The following is an 18,794-nucleotide window of genomic DNA, read 5'->3' on the forward strand; positions in this document are numbered from 1 at the left end:
AACAATTAGGCGACAGTTATGACGTACGTACCTAAGCAGTCTTCCAAGCTTTCGTTTGACTAATGGATCAAACCGCCATGGAAAGGAAAGCAGAGTTATTGAGTCACACCTCCCTTATGAATATGTAAATATTTATCTACACATTGATATAAACGAGTTGTTACTGAGTGAGTTTTTCCCCTGTCCGCTTTTTCAATGTAAACCAAAACTGTCGCTTTTTGTTTGCGTCACAAATGTCCAACAGTGACCCGGATGTAAACATTTCAGCCATATTGGTCGTCCCGAATGCTGACGACAATCACAAAAGATTGACTCTTTTATTTAAACAAATTCGGCGAATGTACTTGTCAGTTGGGATTCTGTAGTTTAGTTGAGGATAATTAGGTACATTTTATTTTCTTTCTGAGAACTGCCAAAAGACTGGATGGAGCGGCAGAGCGACTACGAGGCGAGAACCGCCGAAACTTTTCGCTCGCAGGCTGCGCTTATCATGGAGGTAGCGGTTGAGGCGGCCGCTGAGGTCCTGCAAAGGACCCTCGCCGGCGGGCAGGGGCAGGCACCGGGCGGCGCTGAGCTTAAGGTGAGCGGCTATTTTTCTTGTGATTCGCTGAATGACGGACGTAGTTTAGTGTGAAGATTATCTGAGAAGAGTAACAGAGCTAGATGGGAATCCCGTCGTCATTTCCCTTTTCGCCAAGGCGAAAAAACAACATCACCTCCAAGTGGTAGTTATTTGTACTTCCGTAAATGTGGTTACTGACAGCGATGTTCGCAGATGAATTGTGTGGAAAAGCCTTTCGTACGTTGTTCTGCCATTTAGCAAATATAAAAGATTTTGGTAATCCTATCTGTTTTAGAAAAAGAAGAGTTTATTGTTATCGCACATCACAAGGGTATTGTCCTTGAATGAAACGAACTAAATGATGAAAAACATAGACTTCATAATATATTGTCATGACACGGGGCGCAGTGCCGATCCGTAGGGGGGTTATTTTCAAGAACTTCCAAGTTCAAATATTTTCAAAACCAAAGCTGCTACCGACCTGAAACCAAAACAGGCACCTACCTTTGCCATATAAGAGTCTCTATGAGCAGCGGTATCAAAAAAAAAAATCAAAGTCGTTCCCTTCTAAAATCCCGATTTTTTTTTTTTTTTTTTTTTTAAATATAAGTTAACAAAACTTACCATTCTCAGATTTTACACAAGATACACAAAAATCAACAAATGCAGAGATAATTACCTATATTTTAAGGATCAATAGCAATATTTAACATATCATATAAATGTTTGCCCAAAATAGCAACTTTTTTTTTTTCAACAGCTAATAAATCACTCAATTTTCACATCAGAAACTTAATACTTCAGGAAAAGTACCTGCAGAATCAATTATAAGTAAATTATAAATAGATTATTAATAAATTCTATATGCAATCACATTCATATTTTAATGAGGATGGCATGCAAACAATGACAGAAGGGGGGTAAAATGTAAGTGAACCCTCTGCTTAAGGAGACTTAAAGAGCAATTGAAACCAATTTTTACCAAACATTTTAAGTCAGGTGTGTGCCCAATCACTGATGAGTGGTTTAAAGCTGCTCTGCCCACTATAAAACACACCCCTGGTAAGAATAGTCTTGATGAGAACCATTGTCTGATGTGCATTATGGCTCGGTCAAAAAAGCTGCCTGAAGACCTGCGATCAAGGATTGTTGATTTGTATTTGTATAAAGCTGGGAAAGGATACAAAACCATCTCTAAAAGTCTGGATGTTCATCAATCGACCGTCAGAGAAGTTGTCTACAAATGAGAGAGTTTGGCACTATTGCTTTCATCCCAATGAGTGGCCCTCCACCAAAGATGGCGCCAAGAGTTCAGCGCAGAATACTCAGAGAGGTAAAAAAAACACTAAAGCATCTGCTAAAGACTTACAGAAATCATTGGCACAGTCCAATATCTCTGTGCACACATCAACTATATGTAAAACTATGGCTAAGAAATGTGTTCATGGGAGGAGACCACGGGGGAAGCCACTGCTGTCTAAAAAAAAACAAAAACATTGTTGCTCATGTTCGCAAAAAGGCGCTTGGACACTCCACAGGTTTTTTGGCAAAATATTTTGTGAATTGATGAAACCAACATTGAATTGTTTGGGAGTAACACACAATGTCATGTGTGGAGGAAAAATGGCCAGCTCACCAATATCAACACCTCATCCCCACTGTGAAGCATGGTGGAGGTAGCATCATGATTTGGGGCTGTTTTGCTGCCTCAGGGCCTGGACAACTTGCAATCATTAATGGAAGAATGAATTCAAAAGTTTATCAGGATGTTTTGCAGGAAAACCTGAGGCCGTCTGTCTGACAGTTGACATTAAAAAGAGGACGGATGCTGCAACGAGACAATGATCCAAAACTCAGATGTAAATCAACTTCAGAATGGTTTCAGAAGAAATACACGTTCTGGAGTGAGCAGACTTGAAATCCATTGAGATACTGTGGCATGACCAAAACACAGCAATTCATGCCAGACATCCCAGGAATTTGACTGAACTACAGCATTTTTGTAGAGAAGAATGGGCTAAGACCAGTCCTGATCGATGTGCCAGCCTGATGGTTAGGGTTCACTTACTTATTTTTCCCCCTTCTGTCATTGTTTACATACTATTCTCATTAAAATATAAATGTTTGGGTGGTTTTAGTTAAAGCAGACACTGTTTTTTCATCTGTGTGATTTTGACAAAGATCAGATCACATTTGATGGTGATTTTTTTTGCAGAAATGTGAGGAATTCCAAAAGGTTCAGATACTTTTTCATATCGCTGTATAACTGCATTAGGACAGGAAACAACGACAGCAACAAAAAAATATAATTTGTCCGTTTATATACAGTGAGTGTGTCAACTTCTAAAACACTCTACAGGGAAAACATTTATGACATTTATCAGGTCTTAAAATCTTCTTGAAATAGTCTCCATCAGTGTGAATGATGATCCTCATCATTTCCGCTCCCCTACAGTCTCAGCTAACAGCCATTTTGAGTGTAGCGACGAAGGAGGCCATCCGACAAATCTGCACCGTGTTCAGCCAGCTTCTCAACAGCCTAGCTAAAGACAATGACACCTTGAAGGACAAAGTGGGACGAATGGAGGCCGAGCTCAGAGACAAACAAACGTCTGCGGCCGAAAAGACAAAGAGTAAAAATCATGAGGCTGTGGCCAAGACAGTTTTCTTTAGAATTGTTTATATCCAGTTTTGAGTGACAGATGCCATTGTCTTTTGATTCTCAGCAGCAGATACCAAGCGACCGGTCGCTCCTCCCCCTATGAGTCTCACCATGTCCATCATTAACTCTGCCAAAGTGTCTGCTAGCATAGCGAGTGGCGCCAGGGGTGCTGCTACAGCTCAGGTTCCTGTGGTTATGATTAGCCAACCACTTCACGATACGTTCAAGATCCCGAGTGGCCCACTGACGACACCGTCCGAGCCTAATTTCCAGGAATGTACCTCAGACGAAGAAGGCACAACCGTGATGTCACTTCCAGCTGCAAATGAACAGCAGAAGCCTGAGGAGTTGGTGGTCGCCACAGATGAGATGTCGCTTCATGTTACGGTCAGATTTTTTTTTTTTTAATCATCTCATTGGTCATTTCAGAATTGTGGAACATTTTAGTTTCCAAGTTCTTTAAAAATTATATATATGTACAGTGGGGCAAATAAGTATTTAGTCAACCACCAATTGTGCAAGTTCTCCTACTTGAAAAGATTAGAGAGGCCTGTAATTGTCAACATGGGTAAACCTCAACCATGAGAGACAGAATGTGGGGAAAAAAAACTGAAAATCACATTATTTGATTTTTAAAGAATTTACTTCCAAATTAGAGTGGAAAATAAGTATTTGGTCAACGACAAAAAAGCAAGACTTCTGGCTGTCAAACAGGTCTAACTTCTTCTAACGTGGTCTAACGAGGCTCCACTCGTTACCTGTATTAATGGCACCTGTTTTAACTCATTATCTGTATGAAAGACACCTGTCCACAACTTCAGTCAGTCTCACTCCAAACTCCACTATGGCCAAGATCAAACAGCTGTCGAAAGACACCAGAGACAAAATTGTAGACGTGCACCAGGCTGGGAAGACTGAATCTGCAATAGGTAAAACGCATGGTGTAAAGAAATCAACTGTGGGAGCAATTATTAGAAAATGGAAGACATACAAGACCACTGATAATCTCCCTCGATCTGGGACTCCTTGCAAGATCTCACCACGTGGCGTCAAAATGATAACAAGAACGGTGAGCAAAAATCCCAGAACCACACGGGGGACCAAGTGAATGACCTACAGAGAGCTGGGACCACAGTAACACAATGCGCCGCCAGGGACTCAAATCCTGCACTGACAGATGTGTCCCCCCCGCTGAAGAAAGTACATGTCCAGGCCAGTCTGCGGTTCGCTAGATGGCATTTGGATGATCCAGAAGAGGACTGGGAGAATGTGTTATGGGCAGATGAAACCAAAATAGAACTTTTTGGTAGAAACACAGGTTCTCGCGTTTAGTGGAGAAAGAATATTGAATTGCATCCGAAGAACACCATACCCATTGTGAAGCATGGTGGTGGAAACATCAGTCTTTGGGGCTGTTTTTTTGCAAAGGGACCAGGACGACTGATCTGTGTAAAGGAAAGAATGAATGGGGCTGTGTACCGAGGGATTTTGAGTGAAAGTCTCCGTCCATCAGCAAGGGCATTGAAGATGAGACGTGGCTGGGTCTATCAGCATGACAGTGATCCCAAACACATACAAAGGAGTGGCTTCGTAAGAAACATTTCAAGGTCCTGGAGTGGCCTAGCCAGTCTCCAGATCTCTGTGGAGGGAGTTGAAAGTCCGTGTTGCCCAACGACAGCCCCAAAACATCACTGCTCTAGACAGGCATGAAAATCTCTCACCTTTCGGCGAAATTCGCCGTTTTGAAGTCAAAAATGGCGACCTACGTGAATTGCGTAGATCCGAGGAGAAATTCTTTTTGGGAGGAGGAGGGGGGGTCGGGAGGTTTTATTTAATTATTATTATTGTAACGAATCGAGTTATCATGTGGTGAGGGTGTTAGCATGTGTTCCTGAATGCACCGCATGACGTGGAGGGGTGAGGGAGGTGCGGGAGAGCGAGGGACGTGCCTTCCGTGTTTACGTTTGTTCTGGCGGGGGAGATATGTGCGTTGGCTGCGGCAGATAGCAGTCGTGTTGTTCAATAAGTTTCCACAAATTAGTGTTGTATCGGTTGCGAACGATTCGTTCTTTTTGAACGAATTGTTTTGGTGAACGAGACCGAACTAATCATCATCTGCACTGATTCGTTCTATGAAGGTGGTGCTTGTTCGCTGCGTGGGAGGGCGTTGAGCAAGCGGCAGCGTCTTCTGACATCGCACACGACCAATCAGACGCCAGCCTCATCGCGGGCAGGGGAGGGAGCGGAAACAGAATCAGGGCGTTTGTCACTCACGTCCACGTGTGGCCAATAAGCAGCCAGCGTGCAGGCAGGGGGGCAAGACTGAGTTTTGTCACTTCCCGTTCAGTGACTCGGTCCTCCGGTTCCTGACCTAGCTTGCTGCTAACTTGATTTTCCAGTAATGACTATGCGGTGAACGAATCAGAAAATGAAAGGAAATGACTTTGTCACATATTTGTTAACGTGGAGCCTATCAAATGCTGCTCAAACAGACAAAAACACCACACAAATCTAGCGAGCATTGTTTAGAGTAGTACTTTTCTCAACAAACTCGTGACTGCCTATGACGACATACTATCAAATTTACAGTAATTTAAAACACGGGTAGCTACGAGGCAAGCAAAAGCTGAGCTGCGGTCGCGTGACGGCAGTGAAGCGGGCAGAGAACTGTCACTATATGGAGGCTTCATGGCAGCGATATTTACCTCATATGTGCACAGAAAAAAATATTTAGTATGATCACCATGATACTGATTTGCAATGAAACTGTATATACATGTAATTTTTTTCCGAGTGTTTTTTTTTTTTCTTCGTGTCAGGTGTTGGTTGGTTTGACAAATTATGTCAATCCGTCCATCATGTGCTACTCAAGCGCCCAAAAACAAAGCACGCGGACACGGGAGATGTCGCAATATGTCTACATTTTTCTTAACAGACTAATGAGAGTAGGAAGGCGACATCGTAAAGAGCAAACAATTATTTCTCGTCAGCATTTGACGATCTGAGATGCGGGGACGACAGGGGAGCTGACCGGATTATTTTATTTATTAATACCAGTGCAAAAATTCAACACGATCATCTTAATACTAAAAAACAAAAATACAACAGAGCGAGATGTAAATATGATGTGTTGGTCGTTCCATATTCAGAAATTAAACTTTAGATGTATTTTTATTTTCGTGACAGCAAACATGCTGTATATGTGATTGTATGTGTGATCAAGAACCTGCTAAAAAAAGTCCGTGCGCCCCCGCCCCCTACTCCCCTCACAAAAGGAAAATGTTTAACCGTGTCCTAAATCGAAATGCAAGCACGAGCCATGACTTTGAGCCCATAGAACTAGGACAGACGACGCGGAAGTTCTCCCTCGCTTTTGCAGCAGCAGGAGGGAGACGAGGCTGTCTGTGAAAGCAGAATGATACCGCCTGTCACTCATTTCTGAAACTACGACGAGTGGTCAATGTGGAAGAGAGGGAGGGACCAAGCAATGTCACTTCCCGTTCAGTTATACTGCGAAGCAGTCTTTGCACTGGGTCTTTGGTGATTCGTTCGCCAACGTCACTTCCCGTTCAGTAACCGAACGATTCGTTTGGGCGGGGAGGGAGATGAGGGGGGCGAACGATTCGTTGAACGATTTGTTTGAACGAATCTTTTTACTGAACGAACCGGAATGGATTCGTTTACTCAAGTGAACGACAAATCTCGTCACTACCACAAATAAAGAATTTCAATCTGATAAAACGGTTGACTATTATCAATGTTACATTATTATTATCATCATGTGATTAACTTAGTACGTAAACTGAGCGCTTAAGAAATCGGTTCTTTAAAAAATGTCACACTTGGACAGTCAGCAAATCCTTCTAGATGCTTCGCTGACGAGAACCAATCATCGGCCCAAGGTGCGTTCCATTATTCCAAACGCGCGCACTCCTTACTGTACATGGAGTGCTCGGAGAGCCTTTGGGTGGCATTGCATAGCTGCGAAAACAAAAAGCAGGCCTTATCCACATCGGGGCAGACCAGAGCGTAGCATACACACTTGCCTGTATTTGCCAGCAGATTGAATTTGGTGAGTAATGGTTTCAATCGTTTTCACATTTTGCGATATAAAAAAGTTACTGCCATTCGTTGCAGCTTGCGTTGAACACTGCCAGAGCTAGCCAAATCTCCCATGAAAAAAAAATAGCTCCCGTTAAATTGGCGTCAAGCTTGTGTATTTAGCGGTAATATAAGCGAAGAAACACACTGTTGAGTCAAATTAAGCGGCATGCTCTCGGATGGAGGTGGCGCCTCACATCGCTCCCGTCGTCCGCCGGAGACGCGTTATTTTCGGCTTGGATTTGAGCTGACGGCCGGTGTCAGCACAACACCGGCCCGACGAGTGGTGGGAATGAGTCCTGCTTCTTAAAGCTTTTCAGAAATACAGGGATCCCTCGTTTTTCGCGGTTAATGGGGACCAGAACCCGCCGCAATAAGTGAAAACCGCGAAGTAGCCCCCCCATTTTTTTTGTGCGTGTTCAATGCATTTATTCAGATTTTACATTGGAAAAAAGATACATATATATGACATGTTTTTTCACTTTTTTCACCAAAGTATCATTTATAAATGGTTTTCAAGCACTTCAAAATGTAAGAATTATGATAAGTTTTAAACATGTTCCTGGCCCACCGAATTATTTTTAAACAAGAATAAAGTAGTAAGAAAATGCTTGGCTTTATTAAATGCTTCATAGTGAGTCTACTCAAACCCTCTCAGGCTTTGGTAAACGGTGATTGACACATGTGCAAAGTTTTTCTTTTTATATATAGTTTTTTGTTTGAAGCAACTTATTTGATTGAATAATAAAGACACAAATGTCCTAGCCAAAATGTGGCCCAAACGCAAAACAACATTACTTCAATGGAAAAATTTGTTTCAATCAAGTAAAATAGTTTTCAAATGCTTTTTTTGTCTCAAATTTATTTTTGCAATCAAAAAAAAATTTTTTTAATTGAAGTGACTTTTTGGGGATTAAAAGTATATACTGTATTTTGATTGAAGCAACTTTGTTTTTGGATTGAATAATAAAAACACGATTGAATAATAAAAACACAAATCTACCTCCATCGTTATTGAGAGAGAAAGAAATTAAGAAAGCTTTAAAACTAAAAGCCACCAGGGAGTCTGTTTTTTTTTTTTGTTTTTTTTTTTTTAATATTTATATTTCATTACATAGACATGCCTCGTAGGGAAGGGAGATTGAGGGATAAAAAAAGGAGTTAGATGAGGCTGCTAAAGGCAGTGGATACCTCATCAGCTGGGTGAATAGCAGACCTGGTAAGAACAAGTTTGCAAGGATAGTCGGGTATTAAATACAATTATAAACACAATTACAATGTTATGTTTCTATAAGATTTTATGTCATTGCTTTATTAATCATTAGGTGCTAGAGTTGTTAAGTATGGATAATAATGAAATAATAGTTTTAAGAAAACTGTGCTGTTGGTGGCTCAGTGACCATCTAATGTGGTTTGTTCTCAGATGAACAAGTTGAGGAAGGAAGTTTTGATGCAGAGGTTGAGGGAAGAAAATAGGCAGACTGACTGAGTCAAAGCCAGAAAGTGTTGATGACAGTTTTGATTTCTATTCACTGTTGCCCCCTCCCAATTAAAGTATGTCACAGTCACAGCCAATAATTATCTAAAGCTGGTTAAAATTGAAGTTATGTTGTTTTAAGGTGTATTAAATACTTGTTCATGTGCTCCTTTTGATCTACGAGCAGCCGCCCCTCCACCGGTCTCTGCACGGCCCTGCTGAAACACAGTGTGGGTCGACAGAGCTCAATATTTTGTTGGGGTGTACAGTGTACTGGAACATATTTCCTCCACACCCTTCTCACCTTTTTAACCCCTGACCCATTTTCATGCCTGTCTAGAGGAGATCTGCATGGAGGAATGGGCCAAAATACCAGCAACAGTGTGTGAAAAGCTTGTGAAGAGTTACAGAAAATGTTTGGCCTCTGTTATTGCCAACAAAGGGTACGGTACATAACGAAGTATTGTGATGAACTTTTGGTATTGACCAAATACTTACTTTCCACCATGATTTGAAAATCAATTTTTTAAAAATCAAACAATGTGATTTTCAGTTTTTTTCCACATTCTGTCTCTCATGGTTGAGGTTTACTCATGGTTGAGGTTTACCCATCTTGACAATTACAGGCCTCTTTAATATTTGGGAGAACTTGCACAATTAGTGGTTGACTAAATACTTATTTGCCCCACTGTATGTCAACTTGATAAAATGAGAATTACTCAAAATAGAAAGTTACTGAAGAGAACTTAATCTGTATCAAACAACTTACATTTTTTTCTTGTTTTTTTTTGTTTCGGTCACAATGTAATGTCAGTTCTTATCACACCAATGAGACTGGATATTTTATCGTTCTGATTTTTACTTGTTTAGGAGGTTGAAAAGACTGAAACGGTTATAGTGAAATCAGAAGAGGAGATGGTGGTGGCTCATGCTCTTTCAGGTGACGTGATGGACTCATCCATCGGTTCTACATTTGTCATCATTACCTTGCTCGTGATGAGAATGTGTTCTTTGTGACACAGCAGCCGTGAGCGAGGAAGACCTGAAGGAGCAGGAGAATAAGCGTCGGCGCGAGCTCTACAAGCACAAGCGCTTTTTCTGCGAGGTGTGCAACAAAGGTTTCCACCAGCAACACCAGCTGAAGAAACACGCGTCACGCCACGTCAAACCTTTCCCTTGCACGTTGTGTGATAAAGGCTTCTATCAGGTAGAAATTTGGAAATCGCCAAGGACAAGATTTATCTTGTGAGTGTTAGACTGACCCCGATATATATTGCGCTCAGGGGTGTCAAATACTTTGAAAAAATACATACGGACTGTTGCATTTAAAGAGCATACGACATGAGAAAAAAAGTCTTAAATGGCATTAATATGTGAATTAGAATCATATTTTGAGACGATTCGACTATATACAACAATTTGGCAAAGCGCAGATGACGAGAAATTAGTCTTTTAATCTGCTGATTAGCCACGCCTACCATTATAGGGCTTTACCGTCCTCAACAGGTGGATGACGTCAGCGGTAGGCTGGGCTCATCGGTTTTACTATTCAGCCCATTGAGGGGGAATTATTCAGAACGAGGAAAACGCGACGAATAGAGCCACAAAATGTCATTGTTTTAGTCTCTCTACTCCAATATTTTTACAGGATATTCTTTTTATCCAAGTATTTTTTTCCCAATAGCTATATAAATGACTTGAGAAAGACCAGGCAGCCCGTCGAGGGGGAACTATTCACAACGAGAAAACGCGACGAAGAGAGCTGCAAAATGTCATTGTTTCTGTCTCTTTACGTCAATATTTTTACAGGATATTCTTTTTATCCAAGTATTTTCCCCAATTGCTAAATAAATGGCATGGTCATGACAAATAACAGTCTTGTGCTAAATGGAATATGAAATAATAAAAATGCATTTATTCAGGACGACATGGCAAAATTACTCCATAATGGTCAAAACTGTCGACTTCACCTTTACTGTCGCACCTCCCGAACGATATTTTATGACACCTAATTCGGACATATGTCATTTCCCTTCCCCGGCTTCGGAGAATGTAAACAAACCAAAATGCGTGACAGCTAGCTGACAAGCTAACCCGAACCGAGTGATGTTTCAAAGTCTTCGAAGCGAAAAATCGCACATAACTAGCCTGGATTATTTGACATGACGACTGAGTTGTCGATTGTCTTTCCCGGATCGGCAAACCGCCCAGCGGAGAGCAATTTACAGTTCATTCCCCGGAGGAGGGCGGCTGCAGTTGTTGTGGAGCTAACATGCTACTAATGTGCATGAGGAGAGCTTTTTATATGCCTGTCAATAATCAAACGTAAGTAGTCCTTTATTTAAAGAAAGTTTGTAGTGTTTAATTTGTAATAGCTGTATTAATATTTGACATAATACTAAACAAGATGTTTACTCACTTCCTCGTGAGTCCAATGCTCCCACTGTAGTCGGGCTTGTTTTGGCCAATATCCACGGTGAATGGGAACCTTTTAAAACCCCAAAAAGGCGCATACGCCTCTCCCTCATAAAATAAGATTTTTCTGCAGCCGTTTGGCTGGCGTGATGCAAAAAATAAACGTATTAATCCGCAAAATCAGATGAATCCTTCGTCCTCATACACAACAGTACGCTGTATAGTGAAGAGGACGTCTTCTACCGTACACGTCACAGCGCCCTCCTCCTTATTGCAAGACCGAAGCCGGAAGTCACTCATTTTCATGGCGCGGGATTAAAAAAACTAAATAAATATAGCGATCGCTTCCACACACATCCAAGCGGTCCATATCATTCAGGAGCATAAAATACCGCGTGTATTATGAAATAAACATGCTTTTTCGTGTCACATGCACTTTAAAGATACCGCCCTCCGCAAACATGTTTTACATTTCGGTTGGCCCTCCTCCTCTAAGCAGCGGCCGTCTGTAACTTTTCTGTAGCCGAAGTATTCCCATACCAGCAGTTTGGTTTTCTTCGATGGGGAAAAAAAAGTTCAGGAGTTTCACCTCCTCCAGCCATCGTGTAGCACAGATGACTCACTGAAACTGAGCAACAACCGGTGAGGGAGGGTTGAGCCATGCAGCTGCTAGCGATGGATTTCTCCATTCTTGTTAGGACATAAAAATAGCTAATACCTTGGGGACGGTGTGATGGAAAATTTTTGTGGTTTTAACACCTTGACGTTTTCATACCACGGTATACTTTGAAACCGGTAATCAGCACATGTTTAGTGTTTATTTATGTTCTACATTATTTTTTGAAAAATATTTTTATTTGCTGCCTTTTTTTTTTTTTTTTTCACTTCAGACTTTTTTTTTCAGATAATCATACATTGTCAAAGTAAAAAGTTTCCATTTTTTTGTTGAGATTAGCTGTTCTAGTGGACAAAAGGGAAATGACAATAGCCGGACTAACTTCGGTGGCATAAAATATAGTTTGGGAGGTGCAAGAAGTGGACAACTACATCATGATTACTAAAATTTAACAGTGACTTTTATTATAATTGTATGTAGCACTTTTGGCAATTTCTATCATGTCTTTCAATGGCTGCACTTCAGCTCGCAATTCAGTTTGACTTGAAGGTAGTTCGTTAGTGTGTCCAATTATGAATTAAAAAGGTCATTTGATAAAATGAACTTACCGATTCAATCTTTGAGTCAGGGAACATTTCTTTTGCTAATTCTGAGATGTGATCAGCAATAGGCAAATTGTGTTCGTCAACAAATTAGCAGAATAAAATCTCAGCTTTCGTCACTTTTCATTCTGCAGACTGCGTCTTTATGACCAGGGTTGTTATCTTACTTTAAATAAAGTAATTAATCACAGTTACAAATTACTTCTCCCAAAAAAATAATTGAGTTAGTTACTCAGTTACCTGAATGTAAGAGTAATTAGTTACTTGGCAAAGTAACTTGTGTTACCTTTCATGTTTTTTTTTTCATTCAAAAAAAATAAATGAAAACAAACCTTTGCTATGTTTGGAACTCATTTAATGTTGTGAATCAACTGTTAAAGTTGTTACAATTTCTAAAACTTTTAAAAGTTTTAAAACTTTCATCATTTAGAGATAGATTCAAGATTTTGCCGATTGAGGAGTATTTTAGATAAAAAGTTAATTGGGTTTGCTACAACAGAGCCTTTCTGAGAAGTCTACTGCTTTAACTTGGCGGCTGTTTACTAACGCCACCGAGTCTGTCATTACGCATGTAGTGCATGTGATATATAGTTTAGCATCAAGTGGGCGTAGATTGTAGGCTGTCGGCTACAGTCAGGAAATATCGGACCCACCTAGCCTATCATCGCGTTTGCAACAGCGTCACAACTCTTTCCTGCTTCCCACTCCTGCTCTTCTCTCTCCATATCTCAGACTTTTCTTGCGTCATTCAACCAACGTAGTAATGCACATTGTCTCGTTGCCGAAACAGTGACCAAATCCGAACGGAGAGAAAAAAACGTAATGCACGAAAAATGTACAGATATTGAACGTACGGCGTACACATTTATACAAACTACATCGAAACCGTACAACTTGACAGGTATGATAAAGGTATGCGTGGCTAAACGGCAAATTTCTTGTCATCTGTGCTTTGCCAATTTGTTGTATATTGTCGAATCGTCTCAAAATTTGATTCTAATTCACATAATAATGCTATTTAAGACTTTTTTTTTTTATCCTGTCGTACGCACTTTAGGGAAATACAATGGCATTGCCAAAAGATACAAAAATACATTATATACAATTTATACTCCAAAACCGTTGCACCACAAACAAATTTTTTCACAGTGCAAACAAAGCCCAAACGATTGACACCATGCTTAGCCGTTTTTAATCAAAATTGGGTAGGGGGGTTGGTTGACCTCAGAATGACTTATAAAAGAATTGTAAATATCTCTAAAACAATAGCAGCACAAACAAACCTTTTAACAGTACAAACAAGCCCAAACATAGCACAAGCAATTGACAAAATTTTTATACTAAAATGCATTTCATGAATGGCCAACTTCACGGAGGTCAAAATTGCCCAAATCCTTTTTTGAGCCGCTTGATAAATTAAAAAAAAATATTACAATTTCTTTCATTTTTGGATAAATATGCAAAAAATGAATGAAAATGGTAAATCTTCTCTTTATTTGATTAAAAAAAATAAGTTAACGAGAAAAAATTGTAAAAATTCTGCAATTCCTGGACGACGGAAATTTGACAAACTTTATTTTGTGAAAAACCATGTTGATGCCCATAATTTTCTTTGAGTTTGAGACTGCTGCTCTAATGGCGTTGTTAAATTTTCCTTTCCTCAGGCCAAGACGCTGCACAAACACCAACAGTTCCACCGTTTGCGTGAAGCCCAAGAGCGCGACCCAGATAACATGTTAGCATGCGAGCAGTGCGATCGTAAATTCCGCATGGCCCGCCAGCTGCGCGCCCACCAAGCGTTCCACCGGCTGGAAAAAGCGCCGCTCCGCTGCGCCACCTGCGGCCGCACTTTCACCTCGGCGGCCGTGCTGCGCTACCACGAGATCTCGCATTCCGACGTCAAGCCCTTCATTTGCGACGTGTGCGGCAAAGGCTTCCTGAGGAAGAAGAGCTTGCGTGAGCACCAGACGGTCCACACGGGGGCGCGGCCGTACCCGTGCCAGACGTGCGGTAAGCGCTTCTCCACCACCGGCAACCTGCGCGTTCACAAGCGCTCGCACTCTGACGAGAGACCCTTCAAGTGCGGCGAGTGCGACAAGACCTTCAAGTGCCGTATGGGGCTGCTGCAGCACCACGTGGTCCATTCGGGGGAAAAGCCCTTCGTCTGTCAGACCTGCGGACTGAGCTTCGGACTCAAGTACAACTTCCAGAGACACATGCGCCTCCACAGCGGTGAAAAACCCTTCAAGTAAGCTCTCCTGTTCTTTATAACGATTAGGGCTTCAGCTATCGATTATTTTAATAGTCGATTAACCTATCAAGTAGTTAGTTCAAATAATCAAGTAATCGGATTAGGAACATTGAAAGCTTTGCAGAATAATTTTTTTGGAGATGTAAAACAAAGGCTTGCTAAGACTGCACTTTCACAAGAGCATTAACTCATTCACTTCCTGCCATTTTCACCGGAGCAAGGCCCTTTGCTCCTGGCCGTTTTCCTGGATTTGGACTGATTTTGCAAGGCCCACAGAAAACTATTTTCTTTTGCTAAATGAACATGGAACCCACCAAAAGAAAGATTAGACTCTTTTCTTTCAGCAGGAAAAAAAAGTTAGTTCATATCTTTTTCCATTCTTTAGAAATAAGCATGAGAAAATAGCTTAGTTTGAGCAATTTTCCAATTTCTGTTGAAAAAACAGAGAAATTGAGCTTTTATGAAAGCATACATTTCAAACATAACTTTGACTTTAACACAGCTATTTTTTACTTTAGTTACATCCCAAACATCTTAATAATGTTTTCCTTTTACAAAATAACATAGACAACAAGACAAATTGAGCTTTTGATTAGGGCTGCAGCTATCGAATATTTTAGTAGCCAATTAATCGATGGACAAGTTAGTTCGAATAATCAAGTAATCAGATAAGGAACATGAAAAATTTTAATAACTGAGCTGAGCCTCAAATGTTATCAAAAATAAATAAATAAATAAATAAAAATGAGGTTCTATGTACAACAAAAGAACAATTGGCTAGCTTACAAAGAAAAAGCCCGCTAACTTAAATGCTATAAAATGCTTGTTTTTTTGTTTGTTTTTTTTTTTTTTTACAATGCTCTTAACAAAAGGTTCAGACACATATTCCCTCAAAGAAAGGCAAAATATACCTAAAAACTAAATTATGAATGCATTAAAAAACATTAGCTCAAATAAAAACTTAGCTTACGTTGGTCTTAACAGGGAGCAGTTGGATTCAGCCATGTGAAAAGAGGCAGACCAGAGGGCAGTGTATCCACCCTAATCAATAAAACTAAATGCTACCACTTTCAAAATAAACCATTACAACGCCACTTTAATTAAACGAATACTCGAAGCAACTAAATTTAATTCGAATATTTTTTTCAATCGAATACTCGGGTTAATCGATTAATCGTTGCAGCACTACTTTTGATAGTAAAATAACAATTTCTTTACACATAACTAACTGAGAGATGCAATGCTGTGGCCGCAACAGCCGGGATAAACTTTTCCCTCATCGCTGCCTGTCTCATAAAGATGAGGTTTTTGAGTCCTTGCTCCGGGGGGGAGGATTTGGCCGTGTGTGTTTCCGTGCGGGACAGCACAGGTCGGGAGTCAGCCTGTTAGTGCTCGGACCATACGCCACACTCTACATCAAATTGGTGTGTATGGCTGTTACTCCAGGAGGAAGCGTCTTCTGAAGATTGTACCCAAGAAAGCCCGCCCGTCTCATCAGACCATAGGACATGGTTCCAGTAATTTATGTGCTTTGTTGACATGTCTTCAGCAAACTGTTTGCGGGCTTTCTTGTGTACTGTGTTCAGAAGAGGCTTCCTCCTGGGGTGACAGCCATGCACACCAGTTTGATGTAGAGTGCGGCGTATGGTCCGAGCAACTAAAAGGCTGTACCCCCCATCCTCTTCAATCTCTGTAGCAATGTTGACAGCACTCCTGTAACGAGTCACATGACATTTTGGAGGGAAAATGACAAGCAGTACTCAAATTGGACATTTAGGGATGTACGTTTTTTCAAAGGGGTGTACTTTGTTGCCAGGGGTTTAAATATTAATGGCTATATTTTGAGTTATTTTGAGGGGAAAATAAATTATTATATAAGCTGCAAACAGACTACTTTTCATTGTGTCAAAGTGTCATTTAGTCAGTGTTGTCCCATGAAAAGATGTACTTAAACATCTGCAGAAATGCGAGGGGTGTACTCACTTTTGTGATACACTGTATATTGACAGGACACTGGGTGTGGGGCGGATTAATAGGGGGCCTATCTCTGTCAAAGCTGACCGAGTGGAAACAAAGACAAATTCACAATTCTTGTGAATAAATGCTTAAATCTGAATTTTTCATAGATATGGACGTAAAAAAGTTTCGATTCTCGGTTAAAAGCAAAAAAACTGGGCAGTTAGCATTTATTCTACGTAAATATTTCGAAAATGCTGCTAGTTTTTAAGCCACTGTGGCACCGCCTTACCACCACAAACAGCTTTTTCCGTTGAAAAGTCTTGTGAATAAATGTTTAAATTCCTGAATTGAATTCTTTATAGATATGAGCGTAAAACAGTGTCGATTATTGATTATAAGCTAAAAAAAAAAAAAACGGGCATTTAGCATTTATTTTACGTAAATATTACGAATTATGACGCCAATGCCGTAGCGGTTAATTTCTCCCGTTGATATTTCTTACAACGTTTCAAAATGCATGCATGGTACGAAAATTATAATAATTACCTTGAATCCTCGAACAAATCACTCCAGAGACAATCCTTCCTGTTTGTTTGCGGTACAGCTTTCATACTTTTTCAACCTGAATCCAGCGTTGGATCGCTGCATGTGTTTGAGAATAACTTCGACCGACCGAAGCGGAGTGTGGGACGGCCCCCTACTAGAAGGCGTGGCGCAGTGTCTGGGGAGTGTGTCCCGCTAATATCATTTCAAGTTGGCCCTTGCATCTTTTGATGTTTCTGAACATGCCCCTTGGAGAAAAAAGTTTGGACACCTGTGACTTATTCCTTCTAACTGAATTGCTTTCGTGTCGGCAGGTGCGAGAAGTGCGGCGAAGGATTCACCGGCACGTGGGCACTAAAATCGCACATGCTCGTCCACGGCGTCGAGAAACCCTTCATGTGCGACCTATGCGGCAAGACCTTCTTCTACAACTGCCAGCTTCAGAAGCACCAATTGCTGGTCCACGAGAACAAGGAATGCGGCAAATCCGGCGGCACGAAGAGGCGCAGGCGGCCTTCATCGAGCGTCAACGGCTTCATCTGCAAGAGTTGCGGCAAGAGCCTCAGCAGCATCAGCACGCTGCGCACGCATGAAAAGAGCCACGCCGAGCACAAGGAGTTCATCTGCGAGACGTGCGGCAAGTCCTTCCACCTGCGCCACCTGTACATCTACCACATGCGACAGCACAGCGGCGATCGCCCGCACGTCTGCGGCGTGTGCCAGAAAGGCTTCTTGCTCCAGTCGCAGCTTCGCCAGCACGAGTTACTCCACACGGGTGTCAAGCCGCACAAGTGCCAGCAATGCGGGAAGGCCTTCAGGACATCGCAGAATTACCACCGACACCTCCTGGTGCACACGGGCGAGAAGCCCTACGAGTGCGCCACCTGCGGACGCAAGTTCCGACAGTCCAACCAGCTCAAGTCGCACATGCAGATCCACACGGGGGTCAAGCTGTACTCGTGCCAGAGCTGCGAGCGGGGCTTCTCCGACTCGAGGCAGCTCAAGAAGCACCGTTGTGGCGACGGGCTGAATGGCTCGCTCAAGTCGGGAAGTGAATGCAAGAAAGAGACAAGCCAAGTTTTCCAGTGGAGTGACGGTTTTGTTAACCAGTGAGGGCGTCGGAAAAATGACGGGGATATGCTTCCAAAACACTCAGAAAGAATATTGTTTAATAAATTTAAAAAAAAAAATAACAATGGTATTTTTCTCATGTGTAGTACAGGAGAAAATGTAAATAAAAGCCAGTTTTTCCAAGGAGTTGCTGCCAATTTATCAATGCTGGAACTATTTTAGCCAATGAAATTTGACCTTCCCAAATGACCCGCCGTTCCTCCTGATGTCATCATAGGCAAGGCAAATTTATTTGTAACGAACAATTCAACACAAGGCAATTCAAAGTGCTTTACATCACATGAAAATCCACGAGCAGAGATAAAATGATTCGTAAAAATCACATTAAATCAAAGACAATTGAAACTAGGGCTGCAGCTATCGATTATTTTAGTAGTCAATTAATCGATGAACTATTTAGTTCGAATAATCGAGTAATTGGATAAAGAACATAAAAAATTAAAATACCTGACCAGAGCCTAATATGGTATAAAAA

The 18,794-nt window shown here is 41.3% G+C and overlaps 1 protein-coding gene across 5 annotated transcripts; it reads left to right on the forward strand.

Annotated features, from left to right (window-relative positions):
- The first annotated feature begins 247 nt into the window (after window positions 1-247).
- On the forward strand, window positions 248-18,423 carry LOC130911171 (gastrula zinc finger protein XlCGF58.1-like). Of its 5 annotated transcripts, none has more exons than XM_057828958.1 (7): window positions 248-580; window positions 3,018-3,195; window positions 3,289-3,611; window positions 9,673-9,742; window positions 9,825-10,009; window positions 14,100-14,683; window positions 17,503-18,423. In XM_057828958.1, exons 1-7 carry the CDS (start codon window positions 425-427, stop codon window positions 18,299-18,301), a joined length of 2,295 nt encoding a protein of 764 aa, XP_057684941.1. In that variant the 5' UTR covers window positions 248-424; the 3' UTR covers window positions 18,302-18,423. The 5 variants fall into 5 exon arrangements, with proteins under 5 accessions (XP_057684941.1, XP_057684945.1, XP_057684943.1 ...); XM_057828962.1 differs by having other exon boundaries at window positions 9,825-9,907; XM_057828960.1 differs by having other exon boundaries at window positions 9,828-10,009.
- The last annotated feature ends 371 nt before the right edge of the window (window positions 18,424-18,794 follow it).

This window comes from Corythoichthys intestinalis, unplaced genomic scaffold (genome assembly GCF_030265065.1).
Source record: "Corythoichthys intestinalis isolate RoL2023-P3 unplaced genomic scaffold, ASM3026506v1 HiC_scaffold_23, whole genome shotgun sequence".
Classification (NCBI taxonomy): Eukaryota; Metazoa; Chordata; class Actinopteri; order Syngnathiformes; family Syngnathidae; genus Corythoichthys; species Corythoichthys intestinalis.